The 22,561-nt window shown below is 38.8% G+C and overlaps 1 protein-coding gene across 2 annotated transcripts in view; it reads right to left on the bottom strand.

Annotated features, from left to right (window-relative positions):
- Window positions 1–14,486: 14,486 nt before the first annotated feature.
- The window catches only part of RIT2 (Ras like without CAAX 2), a 173,098-nt gene continuing 165,023 nt past the window's right edge, over window positions 14,487–22,561 (bottom strand). Inside the window, exon 5 of one of the 2 annotated variants that reach the window (XM_051803752.1) lies at window positions 14,487–15,981. In XM_051803752.1, the coding sequence (XP_051659712.1) occupies window positions 15,754–15,981 (228 nt within the window). In that variant the 3' untranslated portion in view covers window positions 14,487–15,753. The remainder of the gene's footprint in view (window positions 15,982–22,561) is intronic. The other variant, XM_051803754.1, reaches the window with a different exon arrangement.

Raw genomic sequence — 22,561 nt, 5'->3', positions numbered from 1 at the left:
AGTATTTTGCCTTTCTGCTCCCAGATTTGACAATACATAAGGGCAGATTTAGCTGGGGGTATTTAACAGCTAAGGACTATAAAACACATAGATCACTTGTGAAGGGCTGTCTACCATGAAAAAAAGCAATGCTGAAACTCATCTCTTTTGTTCCCAAAACCCTCTTACATGTTCTCACATTAAAGCACTCAACAGAGGTACACAGACAGGCACATATGGGTGCACAACTGAAATCCATCATGCAACAGCCCCATACTGAAACAGTTCCTTAGTTATCTGGTGGAGAAGGAGGCAGGGTTTGTAAATAATGTTTTTTACCACCACCACCAAAAAGAATATAAAGCAATAATTGTAACATCATGAAGAATATAAGGAAATAATGGCAATAATGTCATTGATAACAGTGGTTCTTGCTCAGGGTTCACTCCTGTTTTACTCAGAAGAGGAAAAGTAACAAGGAAGACTTGAGGACAGAACTGGTACATTTAGAAAAAAGTCAGAATTTCTAGTAAAGATTTTAACCTGAAATAGATCAAAAAATGATGGATTTTCTATACAGAGCTCTTTGCACAGCTTTCTGACCTTTTCAGGCACAAAGCTCCACATGTTGAAACAGGATGTGAAAACATGCCAATATCCTGGTGAATCCTCTTCACTTAATATATTCCCATGTCAAGTTTCCTTAATATAGTCCTTATTTCCTGTGCCCCAGAAATAAAAAAAAGCTGTGTCACCCCGTCGAGTGCCCACTTTTGGCCAATTTTCTCCACTTCAAAAACAGGTGATTAACAGAAAACAACCTCAAAGTATTCACAGCCAAATGAAGCTTCATAAACTGCAGTTGCATAAAACACCTGCCTTGATTCCTTTCCTACTGATATTAATAGTAAATCACCTATTTAGTTTAGTGAAAACAGAGTTAAACCACTTGTCAAACCCTTAGTATAGGAGCAGAAAATATTTAGACAACATCATCTACTACCAAGTGCTTGGTTTAGCATGTTGCATGAGCTGCAGGAAGTATACTAATGAAATTACTGTCATTTGGGAAACAGCCCACTCTCTGGAAGCTTGCCTGGATGATTTGATCTGAATCCAACGTAACTTGGAATTTTTATCCTTTTTTTAACTGAAACATACAGTAATGCAAATATGTTAACTAACACTATCTTCATAAAAACCTGCTGCTGCACTAAGATATTCCAGACTGCTCAAGAATTTTCATTTTTAAGTCTGTAGAAAAATCAACTATTTTTGGCCCTTTTACCTGGAATTACCATAGTAATGAAAGTCCCAGATTCTCAGCTGAGAGTTGAAATGTAGTCTTTGTGCCCAGCAAGATTTAAACCTTTGTATTACAGTGTTTTTGTCTCACCATATGTTTAGAATATCACAGAAAACAGAATCACCTTGGCAACATTATTTCTACTGCTCCAGTGAGATAGTGGTTTTATGTAACTGCTAGTACTGGTCAGTCCCTTAATTGCAGCAGAGACATGATAAAAATGGAGCACATTTTTGTGGCAGACAGCAGGATCCTTACAAAACACTCCTAATCTTCATTTTCTAATCTAACTGTTTATGGTTTTCTCTTTAGGAGCATTCTCAGCCAGGTAATATATTTTGAAACTTTGACAGAAACTGTGCAGTAGAATTACCATGCTCAAAGTCAAGGGGTGCGAACAGGAGGATAAGAATATTCTGCATTTACCTTGAAATTTGGAAATCCAAACCCAGGTACCAAAACCCTTGCCCAGCTCCTCTGTTGCACGTTACATTTCAATAACTTTCATAGTTGTCTTAGTGTGGTGTATGCCCAGAATGTGAATATAAGGTTGATCTGGACTCATCTCAGAGGCTTAAACTCGGGCCCGTAGGTGGATGAACTCTCTGCCTCATAGACCTGAATGAAGAATGATCTTCGCTTGTTGTCCTAGTCTGCTCTTCTCAGTACACTTTGAGAAAGAATAAAGGCTTTTAGCTGCTTAAATACAGAAGAATACACAAGACCGACAGGTGTTTAGCTCAGAGTTTTAAGCAATCCACTAACTCATGAAATAAGCAAGATCTCGTGCACTCTTCTTGAACACTGCTTTCTGCTGACTGCCTCAATTATTTGTCAGGGCTGGCCTTTAAATCCCACTGTTTGTAATTTGATCAAAGAATTTAGAAACCCACATTGAACACCTGATTTAGCAGACTTGGAGTGAAACCTCACATGAAATATAGTTTGTTCTTCAGCCTTCAGTGCTGCGTGCTGAGGAGAGAAGTGCTGTGAGGTGTTCATGGATGTGAGTCTGCACCTGTGCTTTTTTTTTGCATTACTTACCTCCATCAACTGGCAGAAATTGTAGAACTTGGGTGTCAACACAACCATAGTGTTTTTTGTTTGTTGGGTTGGTTTGCTGTTGTTGCTGTATTTATTGTGTATTTATTTATCTATTTATTCATTTTTTACTAGGTATGAGATGTGGTGGAAAACAAGCAGGAAAAAAAAAGAATTTATGCAGATTTTGTTTTGCTTGTACTAACATGAAAACATTTCATAGAATCATAGAATGGTTTGGGTTGGAAGGGACCTTAAAGATCATCCAGTTCCAACACCCCTACCGTGGGCAAGGAAACCTTCTACTGGACCAGGTTTCTCCAACCCCCATCCAGCCTGGCCTCGAACACTGTCAGGGCCTCACCACCCTCACAAGGAAGAATTTCTTCCTAGTATCCAGTTTATACCTACCTGTTGTTGTAGGAGGCTTCTAAAGACGTTTTCAGCATGAACAACCAAAGTTTCTACAGATATCATCTTTCTCTTAGTACTTATGAATTATCTTGTTCTCCCAAAGAGATATCGTGGGATGTGGGGCTGGGGTTGTCTGATTTGGTTCAGGAGTAAACCTGTCTTTCTGGAAATAGTGGGAGTCCCTATAAATGTTATATTATCCATCTCAATGCAGCTGACTCAACTAATCCTGTGGAGGGTTTCTCCAAATATGAAAGACTTTGTTACAGCTTGAGTAATTTGAATACTGCCATACATATTTTGAACAAAAGCTTTAGAGTTTCTTTTTACCTGGAGCTTTACTGTTTCTTTTTATCTTTAATGTATCAAGCTGAAAATGCACCTATAGCACTGGAAGATACACTTTAAACTCAATTATACTTCAGATTTTATAGCTGAATGTTGGTGTGAAAAAATAGTGTGGTATGTAACTGAAGTGATGATGTCCTTCTGGACAATGACATAAAAATCTAAGTAACATCAGAGATGGAAAAAAGAGCTTAATAATAGCTTTCACTGTTCCCTTGAATCTCAAACTGTCATTTAATCATATTTGAAGCTGGACTTTTAACGACCCTAATTAGCAGAGATCGTTATTCCTTTAAAAAAAAAAAAAAAACAAAAAAATCTATTGAAACAAAACCAAACCAAAGTAAAAACAAACAAACAAAAAGACCCAAAAACTCCTATATAATTTCTTAATTTTCTTTAATGTTTAAGTACACTTTTCATGCACAGTATTACTTAGGGTTAGAGGCTGCATTTCTAAGACAGCTGGAGACAATCAAGTTAAAACTGCTGCAGCTCTGCCCTCCTCCTTGTGCTGCCGGATTTTGAGGGCTAAACTGGCAGAAAATTCTTCATTTTGCTGCTCTTGTTTTTCTGAGTGACGTTTCTGCTCCACAGGCTTAGCTGATGTGGACCAGCTCACACAGAGGGTCACTGGGTATTAGTTTTGCACAAAGCAAAAGGCAGTACTATTGCTTTAAAATCCTACCTGGTCATGTAGGAACATAGGGAATGTCACAATCATGAAGAAAGACTGTCTGGACAAAGCTCTTCTAGTAAGATAGAGCTGTTTCCTGGCAGCTATAAAACAGCCCATTAAAAAAAAAAAAAACAACAACCTACCTTCAATAGAACAACAAAACATTTCTTCAGTGCTTACTAGATAAAACTTGAATTGCAAACAAGGAAAACATGCAAAGTATTTCTTATAATAATAATAATAATAATAATAATAATAATAATAATAATAATAATAATAATAATAAATTTTCAGTCAAGAAGTTCCAGATTTCTGGTTAATATGTTGATTCCATATATAAATAACCAGATGTTTGAAATTTTTATGCCTGATCTGCAAAAATCATGTTCTTAAATTCATGTATGTCAGATGCAAAAATAATGCACTCTAAGGCTGTACTTAAACAAAGGAAAAACCTCACTGAACATGGTGTAGCCATGGGAAACCTTCAAGAAAACAATTTCCTGCTTATAAAAATAATTTTTGTATCTTCACTTTTTTTTCCCAGAGTTGTCTAATAGAAGTGATTCTGAAGTCATTAAGAATTTATTAAACCTGAATATTCCAGCTTCTTTCTTATTTAGTAAAAAAACACAAGTCTTTCTTGCTGTGTTATGATACTGTTGTGCATTTATGTTCTTGACATTTTTTAGGGATTTTGAGGGATGTGGGGTGATAATAGCAGAGAGCATTCTTACCAAAATATCTTGGGAGGTGACCTTATTAGACTACTGGCTTAACTTCTAAGAAAAAGTCACCTTCCACTAGTAGCCTGGTCTAGTGGAAGGTGTCCCTGCCCATGGCAGGGGGGGTTGAAACTAGATGCCCTTTAAGGCCCCTTCCAACCCAAAGAATTCTAAGGTTCTGTGATTCTATAGAAAGTAATTATTGCTATCAATTTCCTGATAATTTTATAACTGAATTTGAAAAAGGCCCAAAAAATAGTTTGGAGAGGATTTCAGAAACATTCCTTCAGAAACATTAAATTATACAACCCACCCAGGAAATGCTACATTTTTCATTTCAATGCTCAGATGAGGCAAATAGAACTAAGGTAAAATAAACACAGCTGGAGAAAAGCATGCAGAGTGACCCAGAGCCAGCATGGAACATCCATTCAAGTAAATGAATAAATATTTTAAGCATTTTTCTCTTTTGGAGATGGTACTTTTTTAAAAAAATGAGCTTGCTCAATGTATTGCTTCTTCTAGACTCTGTAGCACTTGTTTTCACTGCAAGCTCAAAGGCTACTCATATTTCTTCCTGATGGCCCATAGAAGCTGAACTTCTATCACATCTTAGAGCAGCTGCCACAATTCTCTCAAACTTATTTTGTATTTACAAGGCAACAAAAGACACATAAACATCTCTGGCATAGTGTAGTCACTTGAAAATATGTCAGTAATGATTTTGTGGCTGTACTGTTCCTGGGTACTTTGCTGTGTCACACACAGCACTCAAAGTTCATTCAGGGAACTGCTTTGAAAAATGTGAGATATCTTGTTCCCCTTGCAATGGGAAAAACAACAGGATTTTCTATAGTGGTTTCTTTAGAGGGCAATCTTGTAATTCTGTTCTGGAGAAGAGTATATGGCCCAAAGCTACAGAGTGGGGCCTTCCCTGTGAGGGTGGTGAGGCCCTGGCACAGGTTGCCCAGAGAAACTGAGGCTGCCACATCCCTGGAATGTTCAAGACCACACTGGATGGGGCTTGGAGCAACCTGATCCAGTGGAAGATGTCCCTGCCCATGGCAGGGGGATTTGCAATCAGATGCATCATCTTTAAGGTCTCTTCCAACCCAAACCATTATAGGATTCTCTGATCTAACACATCTCAGAGTAGTGAGGATGTCACCTGGCTCCATATTCCTTCAGGGCACACCCAACTTCCCAGAAGCAGTGCCTTGGCACTGTTTGGACATTGGTGTGGATCAGAAGTCATCCTATGCAAGTAGTTCACAATGAAACACCTACTTGTGGTGGGGTTGTTTTTGTTTTCTCTGCTCTCACCAATAGCTACCTGCTTAAGAACTCTATTGAGTTGTCTCAGGTGTTCTACAGAGCTTTCCGCTGCTGCTATGGAAAGGGAAATGACTTTGGACACCTCAAGAGGCTAGAAAAGCCCACATTTAACTATTGAAATCAACTTCTAGCAGTCCAAATGTTGTTTTCTGCAGATTGTATACAGAAAATTATATGAACTTATTTGACACTTACAGCTATTCTACAATTGGATAAGAAAAGGAAAATCATTTGTGTTTCTCCAGGTTTCCCGGGAAGGTCTCATGTGACTTAAACTGAATGTTATGGATGCAAAAGTTTAGAGATTCAAAAAGGTTTCCAGAATAAATTCATGAAAGAGGCTCAATTGGGGATCACTGATTTCACAGAAATAACTTCTAACTCAGGTAGTTTCTAGTGAATGGTGTCTGAAAGAGAATATAGAACATTTCTGAACATGTTTTATTCCCTTTTCTGAGGATTCTGCTTTATCATCAGCAGTAAACAGGTGTTTGGTTAGCTACAGTATAAAAAATACCTACTTTTGGATTGTAAATCTTTAATTAAGGTAAAGTAGTAGGAAGTATACCAAAACAAGAATCTACTGAGAGACTTTCATCCTGTAACAGGGAAACTCATGATAGATAGTAGTCACTGCAAGTGCTTAAACTCACACACCTAAGCAAAAATATATTCCAGAAAATGTACTATGAATTGGTCAAAGTGAAGTAGATCGCTATTCCTTTAAACTTATTATTTTCCAAATATAAATGTAATTTATTTTTAGTTAAATCATGCTCAAATTTATTTCAAATCCAGACATTGTTTTGTAAAGAGCAGCACAGCAGTCCCCTGCAGAAATGTGAAAGCTGGAGAGAGAAATGATCTATTAATCTGGGACAGCTCTTAGTAGGACAAGACATAGTGCTTTATCTTGTCTAAATATAGGTGACCTAAATGTAAAGGCCTTTACCAGTTCCCTCAGAAGCCTTGCCTACCATCTAATGTGTCTCAACAGTTGGAATTTATCCAAATATTGAACTTCTATTTACTTTTTTCTATTACTGCTGATTAATGTACATACCCAAAGTCATCCCAGCAGACTCTGCTCTCTCACTGGCCCACTTTTATTATAGAGATTAGAAATACCTAAGATAAGTCACATACAAGCACTCCACCAAGTGCCAATAGCCCACTCATCCTCACCATGAATTATTGCAACCCAAATTTGATGCACATGTTTAGCATTTTTTTAGGCAAATATGGTCACATTAAAGTTATATATTAAAGTTAGTTTTCCTGGATTTCTTTGAAGGGAAAACAAGGCTATTAGGGTTTTTATGTTTAGGAGAACTGTGACTGAAAGATACCTAATGAGGCCCATGGATGTTGTGGGTGTTATCAGTAAAATTATGAAGTGTATGATCTCTCTTATTTCCTCTGATGGTACAAAAATGTGGAGAAAAAAAAATAATTTCACCCTAGTTTTGCTTCAGATACAGGCTGTAAGATAGATGGGCACAGATTCTGGGGTTTGAGCACAGTGTGTGTTTGTATCAATATACAGTGTGTGCCTCTGAGAATATTTGGGATATGTAGAGTATATGTTTTCCAGTGAGAAAGCAGTCCTGTTGTGCCTGCCCTGCTTTACAAGATGAAAAGAATACATGCAGTTCCAAAATAGTAAAAAAACACTTTATTTGACTCTAGCACTTTTTGCCAGAAAAAGAACTGTGGTGTGAAGAGTTGTCATTCCCTATTTGATCAGTGCAGTTAAGGGATGGTTGGGAAAGGGAATCTGCCTTCAGATGCCTTCCCAGCAGTGCTGGTGCTCCTGCTCCTGGTCCTACCCACCCCAGGGGAAAAGACCTGCTGCAGCCCTGATGGCTGTAGTGGGTGAAACAAGGAATTCCTCTTCTAGGCCCTTTGGTAGCATCCACCACCTAAGAGAGACCCACCGGTGACTGTGGACCCAACAGCAGGTTTGTGAGGCAGAGTCTGAGGTTTAGCACTCAGCATCAGTGCAATGCTGGTGCTGGTGAAACATTTGACAACAAAGGAGTATGTGGGGCTGTAGGTTCTGTGTGGTGTTGGAAGGGGTTGGTCAAGGAGGAGAGTCTGCTTCAGCACCAGGCTGACAATCAGCACAGACACTTATGTATCAGTGAAATTATTGACACTCATTTACCTTCAAGGCTTTTAACAGTGGTCTTCAAACTTGTTCTTAGTTTGCAAACTATGACACATAATGGGCAATATTCAAGCTTGTCAGACCTCCATATGCATTAGGAGTGAAGGTCCTCTTGTGTCACAGTATGTCTTTTCCTCTCCCAACTATTTGAGTCACTGCAATTCCCTGTAAGAATTTTTATCACTCAGTGGTAAGTGGATTGAAAACTCTGTCAGGTGAAAGAACTGAGATGATGATGACTGTTCTCAAATCCCTCAGCAGTCCCTGAAGGTCTATCCTGGCTCAGAACTTTTATCACAGCAGTATTTTTCAGCTTCCTTAAGCTAAGTTTTCCTGAAGTTTTTTTGGCACGTATAACATATTCTCTTAGGCTTTGTGGTTTCATCTATTTTTCTTCTCATCTTTCATCCACATCATAGTAATCAACTTCTCACAGGTCAAAAAACTCTTCAAAGTACTCCTTTGAACATCTGCCTCCTTAAAACCATCCCTGCTGTATTCTCTGATAACTTGGATCCCATCCAGTTTTGCTAGATAAAGACTTAGGAGTACTCAGTGAACACCCTATTAACTAAACAGGAGAGAAAAAACAGGTTCCTACATTTTTCACTAACATCTGGTCTGAGCACAGTGGGAGGGAAAAAGCCAGCAGCGAATGATCTGTATGCACTGGTTGCAAACAGGTAGCTGCTCTTCCAGATGAAACCACATATTTGAAGTATCATTTAAAACCTTCAGCAGGGAGCTATCATACCATCTTTTATATTAGTTATGAGGCATATAAATGAGGGGTTTGCTACTATCCTTAAAAAAATTACAGAGCTGAGCATACTACTTTTTTCCCAGCCATTCAGCTGAAAGCAGTTGCTTTCAGTTTCTGAAGCATACACGGTACAGGGAGCCAGCAGAGACTACAAAGGGTTTTGTTCTCTTGAGTATCTAAAGAAGTTTCAATGAGGGAGCAACTTATTCCACAGTCAACTTCAATAACATTCTCATTAGAAACCTGTTGCATACTGCAGGGAAGGCAATCCAAACTTCCCGTTCGCTTTACAGAGTTTTGGTATTGTTTCTTCTTGCTCAATTTCCCATTCTGTGCTGTGTTCTTTGTATTTAATTTGAATTAAAATATGTTCCAAAACTGTGTTCCCTATTCACAGCAGTAGTAATTTCTCTGACCTTTTCCCTTCATTTTCTAGGCCAATCAAACCATCATCATTTTCTCTTGTTCTTAGTATCACTCATCTCAATATCCTCCACCAAACTTCTGTGGTGTGTGCACTTGAAGAAAACCTCTGAAGTTTGTCCTGTGTCTTTTTCTCATTATATCTGTTCTCATTCCTTTTCTAGAGGGCATTAAGTCTCAACCAGAGTGGGGAATAGTGTAAGGCATTCCAAGTTCAACTGACACACTAGAAGAGACTGTCCAGAGAGGTGGTAGATACCACATCCCCAGAAACATTCAAGATCAGGTTGCATGGGCCTCTGAGAAACCTGATCTAGTTGAAGTTGTCTCTGTTTATAGCAGAGGGGGCCTGATTAGTTGACGTTTAAAGGTCCCTTCCGATCCAAACCATTCTACAGTTCTATGATTTTCATACGTTTACTCATACCATATTCTTCTCTACAGCTTCTGTCTATCCTTCTCATTACTAATAATCTGTTTATTCTGTCTGCCTTAAATTGTCTTTTGCGTAAGGTGTGGGTTTTGTAAGTTTTTAGTGACAGAAACATCATCTTCCCCTGTGTGATTGAAGGGTATTCATCATCATGCCACAATGTGCAATTCTCTTTTGGAGACGGATGTGAATCAACCATAAGATTTTCCATTGCTTTCAGACGAACTGCCCACTTACACTGACTGAATATCTTAAGTGTTCATCTTATTCAGTCAAATGTCCTACATAAAGAGGTATCTGTGATTAGTCAGCAGTGTCTAGCAGTGGAGGCAAACTCAGTTTGCAGGAACTACCAGTTTCTTATTCAGAAAGCTGAGTGACTTTGTAAAAACTTATAATTAAAAACATTACTCATTCTTCTCAGTGTGAACCTTAAATTAATGAGAAATTTATGAAAAAGGCAGAAGATGCAATGTCTTTAGTTTGTCAAAAGCACCTGAAACAGTCTTTTATGTAGCTGAGATTGATGCAATAGAATAAATAAATAAAGTCAAAGAATGGTTTGGATTGGAAGGAACCTTAAAGACCATCTTGTTCCAAACCCCCTGCCATGGGCAGGGATGCCTTCCACTAGAACAGGTTGTTCCAACCTGGCCTTGAACTCTTCCAGGGATGGGGTAATCATGGTTTCTCTGGGCAACCTGTGCCTCACCACCCTCACAGTAAAGATTTTTTACCTAATTTCTGATATAATCTATGGGCCAAATGAAGTCACAACCATCAGCTATGATAGAGTTCCTTAATCTATTAGTTCTATCTTGATTTACTCTTTCTAGGACCAGGAATTTCCAACTATCTTGTTTGCAGAGTGTATGAAGAGAATAAATATATAAGGCTTTTCTCTGCTGAATTTCACAGATGTGAAATAGGCTGCATTTTTCTTCTATTAATTATACTTAAACTAGAAGGGTAAAATGATATGGGGTTTTTTTACACAATTAAAGGCATTACAATATTATTATAAGACTTGTTTTACTTTGCCTCCCTAAAATTGTTATTTTGCTGAAATTCTGTTCTAACTGCACCCTGAAAATTAATGACTTTCGAGCTTGGTCATGGAGCTTTTGAAGCAGTTGTGGGTCTAAAAATACTGTAAAAAAATGATGCATGACAATGTGAGAATGGGAAAATCTCATTGTCACATTAATTATCTATTGACAGAAGATATACAGTAGGTGATGTAATGGCTTTGGATATTCTTGTCTTTATTACCTCTTGGGGACAGAGTTCAGATCATGAAATGAGTTTGGTGCTCTTGAGTGGACATTTGTCCTCATCGCAAAACAACCCCATAATTCAGCACGATGTAACAAAATTGGAGAGCTCAAAATGAGGAGGCTTAGAACCAAGAGCATCAGGGAGTGATAAATCAGGCTAGAGGTGCAGGGCAATGCCTCTTGGGGTGACTTTCACAGCATCTGTGAGACAATGCCATCCCCATTACAAATCATTTTGCCAGGCAGACATCCTAAGGAGCTCCACATACTTGAATAGACAGATCAAACTGGAAATAGTGCTAAAGGGGAGACTGATCAGAACTGGTCTAAGACGATATTCTGTTCAACTACCATTTAATGTTAAGAGAACAGTGATTTTAGCTTCGTATTAAAGTCTCATTCTATAATTTTGTCATTCTAGTAATGTTCAGGGATTTTTTTCAGTCATAAACAATGTGTGTGCATGATGCACACTTGCATAAATAAGAGTCCCTGAAGGGGGATGTCTAAATATGGTAACTACTGTAAGTACACTTAATTGAAGCATATTGGAGTAATTGTCCTCATTAGACATCCACCTTTTGATGGATTCAGGCCAACACTAGTGCATATAGCTTGCTATAGGAGTTAGCTATAAAATTTTTGTGATTTATATGAAATGCATTGAATGTTTTGGGTTTAATTTTTGACAGTTGGTATAATTTTCTCAGTATCACCTTCTGAGGTAGCTGCAGCAGGTGCCTTTGTTTACTGTTTCTACAGGAAGACCCACCTGCAGCTATTTCGTTTTGTCACAAATATCACAATCTGAGCAACCGAGAGCAATGGTCAACTCAGGCAAAGAATTTGACACAGCTGTGGACTGTAAATCAACAATATGAGACACTGCTGAGACATATATTGTGTATCTATTTTATATACATGTATATAGTGGACAAAATAAGGATAATTCATTCTTTTTATTCTAGTTTCTTTTCATTCTTACATCTCAGCCTCAAAATATACCTTTTTTTTGTGTGTAAAGAAATTATTTTCAATCACTTGTAAAGACATCAGATCTTTAACGTAGTTCATGAAGTGCTAATCTGAGGCGACACAGAAGGATTCGGCGCTTAAGCCCTAAAGCCTGTGTTGCAAAACCCATGAAAAATGAAAAGTTAAGTACTGCAATATCCCACCTTGACTTACAGCCTTCCCCGGATTGCTTCTCGACTAGAGACAACATGTGATCTGCCACAGCAGTGAAGAAGGGTAATTAACTACCATATATTATGTATTTGCGAGAGACACTGCGGACACATTTGCAAACTGTTATTATTTTATTTTATTTATTAGCTGGCTTTAATTATATTCCTGGAAGAACCTGAGTTATGGTCCAACTGCAACACAGTCTGACAGTGGAATAAGTTATAGAAACCACCTTCATGGGACTATAGACAACACTGCAAAATAGAGCGATCTGTTTCCTTCTTCGGATCTTCCAGATGTGATTAGATGAGAGACTAGCCAGAGACAGAAAAGTCTTTAGACGCAGAGCTGCTGTTTTTTTAATTCTGTCAACTAGGTTTGACAGCTAAATACAATCTTCTGTGGTGGAATCATAATTATTAATTAGGTAAAGGGACTGCACCCAGGCTCTTGTGTAGTAATGACTTATGCTACCCTCAGTGACTATAACCTCCATCAGCTCTGCTCAATTAACTGAGGTTAAGCATTATAGATTATTGATGAATTGGGCCATGGTAAATCAGAATGACTTTCCCAATTTAAAAATAAAAGATGGTCAAGTGTTTCAGAGACAAGGCTCAATGCCAAGAATTTGCAGAACTGTTCTCTGCTGTAGCTACTGGATGGACAAATCTTTAAAGATGAGGTTTATCCTGTCTGAATTTAGCCATCAAAATGTTAGACCGGTTTTTGTGAAGTGAAATATAGTCACTGGAACAAGTCAGCCTGTTTGTGGGGGTGATTCACCATCCAAGCCAGACAGTACAAATAGCCAACCAGAGGAATCTCTCCCTCCATATTAACCAAAGGGTGACTCTAAATGACTAGATGTCATCTTCAGGTTTTAAATGATCAAAGTGGATTGAGATAAATACAGACTTTTCTGCCTGAGACGTACTCAAATGACTGACATTGTTCATGGGAGACGTAGTAGAAGATTCTCAGAGGGTATGACATCTCACTCTTCTTGCAGAGACTGAGCCAGGGCCAAATACCTTCCGAAATGGGGCATGTTGGGGCTGGTTGTAAAGACTTTAAGAACCTGGAGATTTCGTGGATTTGGTACACCTTAAAATATGACTACACAAGCTGCATCTGTTCTACTAATTGGAACATATCCCAGGAGACACTTGAGCACATCTATACTGTCAAACTGTTAAAATGATGACTAGCTTGGTTTCAGACCACAGAAGACCAGTACTTTTGTAACGGGTTGCTGAGCATGGCGCAGAACCCAGCAGAATCCAGGGATCACTTCCAACAGCAGCTTGTGTGTGGTAACCCTGCTGTGAAGGCTAAGAGAGTTTAACAGTATGGAGAGATGCTGTTCCATGCCAGATGACCTTAATGTCAGTGACTGAGCATATTTGATTACATTAATCCATTTAAAGCTTAATCTTAGACTGTATTTATGCCTTCTTCTGCAACCTTTCTTTTGTATTGCAAACTGACTAAGAGCAAGGCACCCCTAAAACTACGAGCCAAGCCTGTGCTGATATAGCATGTCACTCACTAGGGTGGGTGAAATGACATAACCAACACTAAATGATTTTCAATTGACTCAAAGCTTAGGCATCTGCCTCAAAAAAACCCAAAGAGCATCCTTCACGTTTTCTCAGGATAGTAATTTCTATGCTCTCTTACACAGGGAATAACTGCTTCATTCCCCTCTATGCATGTGCAGTATTGTAACAGTCACAGATGTTTCCCCTTGCTATTTACTGTCTCATAGCTGCCATCTGTTCAGTGCAGCCTCCTGTTGTCCCTCCACCAATACTCAGCTCATAAACTCTTTGGACAAGTGCATCTTTTCATCTCTAGGATGCTTGACCTGAAATCTCAGTGGAAATACAGAAAAAATAATAATAGTAATTACAATAGTATAAATGCAGACTTCAGCTTTTGGAGGTAGGAAACAGAAAATCCACTTAAAATGTGTGCACGTGTTTATATTCCTCCGAAACAATCTTTCTGAAGTGGATATATAGCCACATATTATCTAACTTCTTACAGCAATGAAGAATTTTTGACAGGTCAAAAAAATATCACTGGATTCCCTTGAAAGGAAGGGAAGGTAAAGAACAAAACATCAGAATTTAATAATCAGAAATTAACTAAAATTCTTCATGAAAACATAGCTTTTTCAGTTTTAACAGAGGAAAACAAATCTACTACCCCCCAACCCACACAAAATATAACTGATTGAAGCCCTGCAAAATAGTCAGAGAAGAGTGAAAAAATGAATATTTACTAATATATACTTTAATTATATCAATTATCACTCCAGGACAGACACAAATGACATTGACTACTAGTATGGTTTCATGGAAATCTCAATCTTTATTTTTGACAAAACTTACGCCTATTTTATTTGTAAGATTTATAAATAACAACAATATTAAAAGAAGTCTGAGGGAACAAAAAAAAAAAAGTTTGTGAGAATATACTGTACTTCATGCCACCTTTAGAAAGGAATATTCAAAAGACCTGTACAACTAATTGATCAAGTGATTCGGCTGGATGGTCAAGGACTGTGAACAATGGTGAATGATCTGACGCAATTCTTTTAAGTTGAGGGCTGGATACTACATGGACAGGTGCTGTTACATGCTGGGACAGAGCTGCACTGCTCTAGGGAGGGCTCTGGGAGGCATCAGACAAACAGTGCATTTGTGTGCTCCTTGCTGGAACAGGGAAGTGTGGCTGATGGTGGCACACTGGCACAGGTTACTCAGCGAAGTGGTGAGTGTCCCACCCCTGGAAACATTCGAGGTTGGGTTGAACTGGGCTTTGAGCAACCTGATCCAGTGGAAGATATCCCTGCTCAGTGCAGGAGTTTGGAGTAAGTGACCTTTAAAAGTTCCCTTTCAACATAGACTATTCTATGATTTGAATGCACTGCATGTCTGTAGGACGTGGCTTCTCTGCTACCAAGCCCTGGTGAGAGAAGATCACAGGAGACAGAGCAGTATCCCTGCAGCCTCTGGACAGCTGGTGCACGGCTCACACTCTGCTTGCAAAACCTTTCCTACTAACTGGAAAGGACACAATGAGGACAGGGTCAAAATTGTGAGTCCCCATCATTCCCTTTGGGCCTCATTCACACACACATTTGCACACAGGCACGTGGTTGCAGGCTGAGCACAGTCTAACCCTAAACCCACATGTGAATGTAAAGCTGGAGGTCAAATCCAAAAGTCCTTAGACAGTCAAAATGCCCATTGAAATCTACATTATTCATTTCTGCGACATTGAAATTATCCATGCATGCAGAGAGGAGGCAATAAGTGCATCTATGGTCTTAGAGCTGGTAGAAGCTCGTTTTGCCTTGGATGCTGGTGTAACTTGTAGCATTTGAAGACCAGTCAGGGAACACACATTAAAAACCACAGTATTTTATCCATTTGGACTTGCAGAAAAGGGATGAGAGGGTATGATAAATGACTTTATTTATAGTACAGAAGAGCCACAGGGCAACCATGAACTGGTCCTTCAAGGAGCTACTCCTGCATGAGGGCTGAAGGGAAGGAACTCCAGAACCTGCTCTGGAAGATGCTGTCCCAGTGCTGCCTCTTTGAGCAATTACAGGTTACTCTGGTCAGCTCCTGAGGGGTGGCTCCTGGAGGACTGCCATCAGGTTGTATTTTCCTTTTTTTTCTTCAGGGATCCTTTCAGTTTCTTCCACAGGCTATCCCTCCTCTTCATCTTCTTCTCTACCATGGACAGTGAGGACTCTTTCCTTCGAATTTCCCTCACTAGTCCATGAAAGACATCATCGATGTAGAAGCGGAGGGCAGCTGAAGTCTCAAAAAAAGAGCAGGAGTATTCCCTGGCTAAACTCATTCCTTCTTCAGTTGAGACCTACAAAGAAAAGAAAAGTCCATAAATATACCCTAATGCACAGAGCACTAATCAGCATGAGAGCATTACACTATATATAATCTGAATTTTTTGACCCAGCAAATCACTGACCTTTAATTTTACAAGAAAATAACCTAACAGCACCCAACAGAGAAGATTCAAAGACGAAAGGATCAGACTGAATTCATGAGTTATTTGAATAGAGCAGTCTGGTAGTATTCATGTGCTCAGGCATATTATGTCCCCAATTCTGATGGATCATTTTTTCCATGCATTTCCTCTCTTTAGTGCAGTAATCCTGTAGTTTGGCAGTGCTGGTACCTTTATTCTATAGGCTGGAATGGATAACGAGAAAGACTTACACAGAATTAAGGCCCTAGAAAATCCTTGTTCAGGATTAATCTAGTCCTGGAGGCAACTTGACTCTTTAAGCACACCAACCTTCATACCTTATTATTTTTCAGTCACATTAATTTTTGAGAGTGTCTTTGAGTGTTTTGGTCTTGATAGGCCTGTAATCCTATCATTGAGCTCATACCTGAGCTGTATGAAGATCCAAAATCTATTTGTTTTTCAGGTCATGTTTCCTAAGTGTCCTCAATCTCAGAGAACATGTGGGAAATGCATCTTTGTATTTTGAGGAATTGTAAGGGGGGGAATCACCATGAGACCAGAGGAAAGGAAGCTCATTTAACTTGCCTGAATTTTGAAACAGGGATCTTATTCCTAAAATTTTCATGGTGGTTACCTCTCAGCATTTGCCCTGCCAGCCTGCTAAATCAGCATTTTGATTAGTGTGTGGTTCAAATAGAGCTCAAATGCTTTTCATAAGGACTGCCAGTGCCTATCACTTAAGGTGCTTTTTACACTTTGGGAGTTGATCCAATACCATGCAAGTTCACAGAAAGACACAGAGTAAAGTCTATGAGCTTCTTGAATGCGAAGCCAGCTTCCCAGCCAACAGATCAGCCTTAATTTTCAGTGTTTGAACATAAATATGAATAAATGAACTGTATGAATGACGTGTATGGTGTATATTTAAATTCTAGGTCAGAAATCCCAGCCTTTGTTTTTATTTGCATTTGAATATCATGATTTATTCAAGTAACTTTCCAAACATCCTCATAAAAAGTCAAAACAGTACTTTAAGACAGCTTTGTGAAAGGCTACATAATAGGCCCTGAAAAGTCACAATTGCTACTGTCTGTCACAAGACTCATCTCAGTGCTTTTTTTTCTTTTTTTCTTTCTTTTTTTTTTTTTTTTGGTGTGTGTGTGGGGCAGGTTTTTTTGTTTTATTTTGTTTCTTTTTGTTTTGTTTTCGTTTTGTTTTGTTTTTCTTATTTCTACCTTCATTGCACCCAAAGTGTCATTTATATTTATTAGGGAAGTAAATCCCTATGACTCAAGATGCAAACACACTATCTCATACCTACCATAAAGAAAATGACCTTTATGACTAAATAATGACCTCACCTCATTGCATTTATTCTGTCTATCTGTAAAGCTGGACATGGTGAGAAAGAGGATTTGGCATGAAACAGAAAATCAGTTCATTCCAGCCTGGGGGTAAATCTTCACCAAGCATGTACCTGCATAACATAGACCACAGAATTACTCACTGTCACCTTCACATGAAGTCACAAACTTTGTGACATTAGTAAGGATCATTCCTCTGTGCTGCAGGTATAATCTTAATTTAATTAAGAATATTGTGAGGGTAAGTGGAGAGGCTGTATGCCAACCTGAATAATATTTACTGACACAATGAAAGATGGTTACTGCTTTCCAACTGCTATAATTGCCAACCTTTAGCAAAAGGCGATGGGTAACAATATGGTCTTTGTTTTTCTCTGGGCAGCTGTGTAAGCAAAATGCATGATTCAATATGTCTATTGGGCACCATTGAGGAATTGATTGTCTGGATAGAAGACTATTTTGGTTTATTTTGGACTTTATAATGATTTTTTTTCCTTGCTACGCCTTGTTTGAACTGAAGGAGAAATTATTTTTTTATTTTATTTTGTTAAAGATGCTGCAGTTCTGAGCAAATGATTACACAGAGCTACAGTATCAATGAAGATTTCATACATTTATTACCTAAAAGGAAGATAAAATTTCACATAAACTGAAACATCCTTATGTTAAAAACATGGTAAGGTTGTAAAGATAATTAGGGTACAAGCATAATAACACTCAAGTATAAAAATTGCCCTCTTGTTCTGTGATTTCCTAATCCTTACCCATCTAGCTACTCCTTTGTTCCATTCTCTTCCCCCCCCCCCTTTTTTTTTTGTCTTTTCTAGGATCAAAACTATATTTTTTTCCCCCCTGCAAGGAAGAACAACTGCAGGGAAGACACACTATTCTCTGTAATGAAACAAGACTGCTAAGGGTTGTGAGAAATGGGGAATACTCAGGAGAATTAAATCGTGCAGAAAAACTTCCTCCCAGTCTCTGTGTGGCTGGAGGTTTGCAACTTGGGCAGATTTGGCTGTGTTTCTACAAAAAGCAACAAAAGTTTGGTTTTGGACTCCGCTTTCCTGCCAAATTACAGAGACGACATTAAAATTATTAATGACGATAGTTAATTTCAAAGCAAGGTATTTTTCTTAGATCTCGCCCTCAGGAACTGATTAACTGCTTCGGCAAAATTTTACGAGCTAATTCAGCATGAGGAGGACACCTGGCACAAACAATTTCAGGACAATTAGCTGATGTTTTTCAGCTTCAAGGCTGAAAACACAATTTTTTGAAATATAATGGTCGAATAATTACCACTACTGCTTCCAGCACCAATGAATGCAGCTATAGTAGCTTAATTAATCTGTTTGCTGAAGAACCTGTAAATATAAAGAGATGTCTAGAGCAAAAATACACATTTTTTCTTTCAGTTCATATTTCGGTCAAGAGGCCAGACACCTATGGAATGAGAAACAGGGGATGAAGCCCTTGATAAGGTGACTGACGCCCGCATAATTCCAGGGATTTACCTTGTCCCCATCTTATTGCTAGAAGAGAAACTATATCATAGAAATCCATCCCAGATCTGCACAGCCCAGGGACTTGTTGACAAATTGCAGTTCTGAGGGTCTGTATCAGTGGCAGATATGATCTGTAAGCTTGACACGGACAGACAGGTCAGGGACCGAGGTCATTCTATTGAATATATATCTGGGAAGCAGAGCTTTATATCTCTTCTTTAGAGTAAACCCCCTTGATTGAATCTGGCATTGTTTCCAAGAGTATAATTCTGGTTATATTGATTCTAATTTAGCTTGTTTCTGTGCTGGTAAACCTTTGGGAGGCAATGAAGGTAGAAGACTGGTGTAGTGAATATAATGAAAAATGAAAACTTAAGAGCTGGCAGAGGATTCCCAATTTTGATTCAAACTTTTAAAAACTGTGATAGTCTGGGCGGGGTTTGGATCATGATTTACAGAAGAAGGTCATGAAGCTTGCAGGACAACCAAAGAGCAGGATCCCCCTAGGACAAGTCCATAAAATGAAACATCATGAACATGATGTTCCACCCTGGAAAAGAGTCTTCTCAGGTCTGCCTTGCAAAGTACATGATTCTGAGTGCCCATTTGTGCACAGGCGAGTTGGGAGGGAAGATATACATGTGACAACATATAACTCTGAATTATGTCTAACAAAGATATACCTGTTACAACAGCACATGGAACTACAGGCTGAATTTGGGAGTTTTCCATCTCTGAATAGCTGAGAGCAGCTAGAACACAGCATAGCCTCCTCCTCAGAGGAAGTATTTAATGGGCTACAAACCACGTTACATAGCATTAAGATTCCATTTGTAGCTTTTGCAAACCTTCCTTGGAAAATTGCAAGTGAGATTAAATGCGATGCTGACAGCCTGTGAAAGCCATGATGGATGAACTGCCATCTTTAAGACAGCCAGTTCCCCACTAAGGTCAGCTCCTGCACAAAAACACCTGGGCTGGGTGGTGGGTGGGGAGGCACTGACAATCATTGGCCCCCGTGGGGAGAGCATAAAAATACCTGAATACCTGTGTCTGAGAAAGAAAGTGCAAAGAAACTAAACAGATCAATAGTCTGCTTCTGCCCTTGGACTGCCATTAGCTGGAAAATCTCCATCAGGATCACACCCTTTTTGTGCTCAGCAGAGGATCCCAAAGCAGATTTCATTGATGGGGGCTGTGTTAGCAGAGTCAACAATATTGTCTTGGGTGATTTAATGGTGGTCTTCAGGTAGGAAAGAAATGCATTTCCTCCTGTGCATCTCATCCCTGCAACAGCGTGTTCTACTTGAGATGGCTTTTGCAGTTTTCCTCTTGTGACTGGGACATCCAGCTTGCCGTGGAGACATCTGGAGGCTGCAGGTGGAGTGCTGTGAAGTGCTAAGGGTTGCAAGAATTCTCCTAATTTTTTCTTACAGTCTCCTACCCTGACAGTCAACATTAAAATTGTATAATTTTGGATAATTCCATATCCAAAATCCTTTATCTATGATTTTTTTTTATTTATTTTTTTCCTGAAAGCCATTAGTTTTTACCAGAGACAGAAAGGTAAACATGTTGCTCAGCAGAGTGCTCATCTAAATCCCATTGAGGCTAAAAGGAGGAATTCCAGTTAGTTTTGATTGTGCTTTGCATTTTCGAAAGACAATAATTTATGAGAGTTGTATGCAAAAGATAACTATTTAAGAGCATAGAGAGGGAAGCAACATATTGAGTAGCCTTGTTTCCAATACAGTAAATAACAAAAGGAGCAGGATAAGCCATGAGTACTCTGAATAATGTCCTGGAAAGATCCATGCCCTTTCCTTTCATCTCTGGCGGATTTTTTTCTGTTTCTCAACAAGTCCCAGTCCAGAAAAAAAGAACCAGATGCCAGATTGTGTGTTAACACCTAGATATCAGTTTAGAGACAGGTAAGCAATCAATAAGAGTGTACGTACATGTTTGGGACTCTTCTCATTACAGCCCATTTCCTCAGCATATCAGGACAAACATAATAAGCTTTTGGTAGAGGTGTAAATCCATAATATTAGAGGAAAAACTGTGGAGATCGAAAGTATTCATAATTTTCTCAGTTTCTAATAAGTAAACTTGGCAAAAGAAAAAAAGTAATATCATGGGTCTAGAAATTGAATGCAATTCTGGACAACAAAATAAATAATAATGAGTGTTGCCAATTTGACATGAGCAGTAATTTTTTTAATCCCAACACTGACCACTTAGTTTGTACTTAAGACTCTCTTGCAGAGTAACTGTGAGTTTTCTCATTAATCACAGAATCACAAAATCATTTAGGTTGGAAGAGGCCTCTGCAATCATCAAGTCCATCCATTAACCCAGCACTGCCAAACCCGTCACTAAACCATGTCCCCAAGTGCTACATCCACATGTTCTTTGAACATTTCCAGGAACAGTGACTCTATTTCTGTCCTGTGCAGCCTGTTCCAGCACCTGAGCATCCTTTCAGTGAAGACATTTTTAGTAATAGCTCAATCCAAACCCTCTCTGGTGCAACTTGAAGCCTTTTCCTCCTGCTCTATCTCTCGTTACTCTGGAAAAGAGACAGACCTTCACCTCATTACAACTTCCTTTCAGGTAGCCATAGAGAATACTAATAACGACCAAGACTGACCAATTTTCACTAGTCTCAGTTCATAACTATATATCTAAGGTCACAGGAAGAAATTAGGTGGTTCCTGGACACCCAGCACTGGCAGGTGTCCACTGGTAGGAGACCTACCCTGGACAGGAAAAGCTCTGCATTTTGATAGATAGGACTGTGTCCAGCAAAGGCTGAGCTGAATGTTCCTGTGTTACCACCTGACTTTTTTCAGAGTCAAAGGCTTTCACTGTAAATGTCTGAATTCTGTTCTGAGAAACACACAGCCCAAACCACCAACCCGAGAGCAGATCCGTTATACCTATGTCATTTTTGACAGTTATTAATTTTTCCCTTGGACAAGTGTTGTGTCAACAGGCATGGTGGCAGAGACTTCCTACAGGCCGGTGTAAGGATCTTTCCAAGTGTGAAACGCTATTATTCAGGTCAAAGCTCAAGCACTTGGCTATTACGGTAGTGGCTGGGGTTGAAAACACAAGCAGAACCAGATAAAACAGGAAAAATCAATCTTTCTGTCTTCCTGAGACAAGCAACACTGTTGTTATTTGTTCTCATAATACATGTCATAGAATATTTTTAAAAAGAAAAAGAAATGTTTCAAGGCCTTATACTCTTTTTGCTTTCTTCAGATCTTTACACTTATAAACTACCTATCATATTCTTGCCACTGAACAATGACATTTCTGAAAGAAGGGGAAAAAACAATATCAACTCAACTTAGCCTGAAAAAATGTTGAAGACTAGAGTTTGTGAGGAACCAGGGTGACCTTTTGTGGCCAGAGATTCAATATGACTCTGTTTCAGTCCAAACAAATGCACAGTAAAAACAAAAGTTAAACAAAAATCCTTGTTGTTAAAACCTCCAGTTTCTATCTCCCTCAAAATCAAACATTCTGCATTGTTACAGTTTGAAGTTAATTTTAATGTGAATCATCGCTTGAAAATGTAATGTTGAAACT

The sequence above is a fragment of the Manacus candei genome, unplaced genomic scaffold (assembly GCF_025592945.1).
Source record: "Manacus candei isolate 608988 ecotype Guabito, Panama unplaced genomic scaffold, ASM2559294v1 h1tg000059l, whole genome shotgun sequence".
In the NCBI taxonomy this organism is placed as follows: domain Eukaryota; kingdom Metazoa; phylum Chordata; class Aves; order Passeriformes; family Pipridae; genus Manacus; species Manacus candei.
The sequence above is the reverse complement of the archived record's forward strand: the minus strand, read 5'-3'. Positions and strand labels throughout refer to the sequence as shown.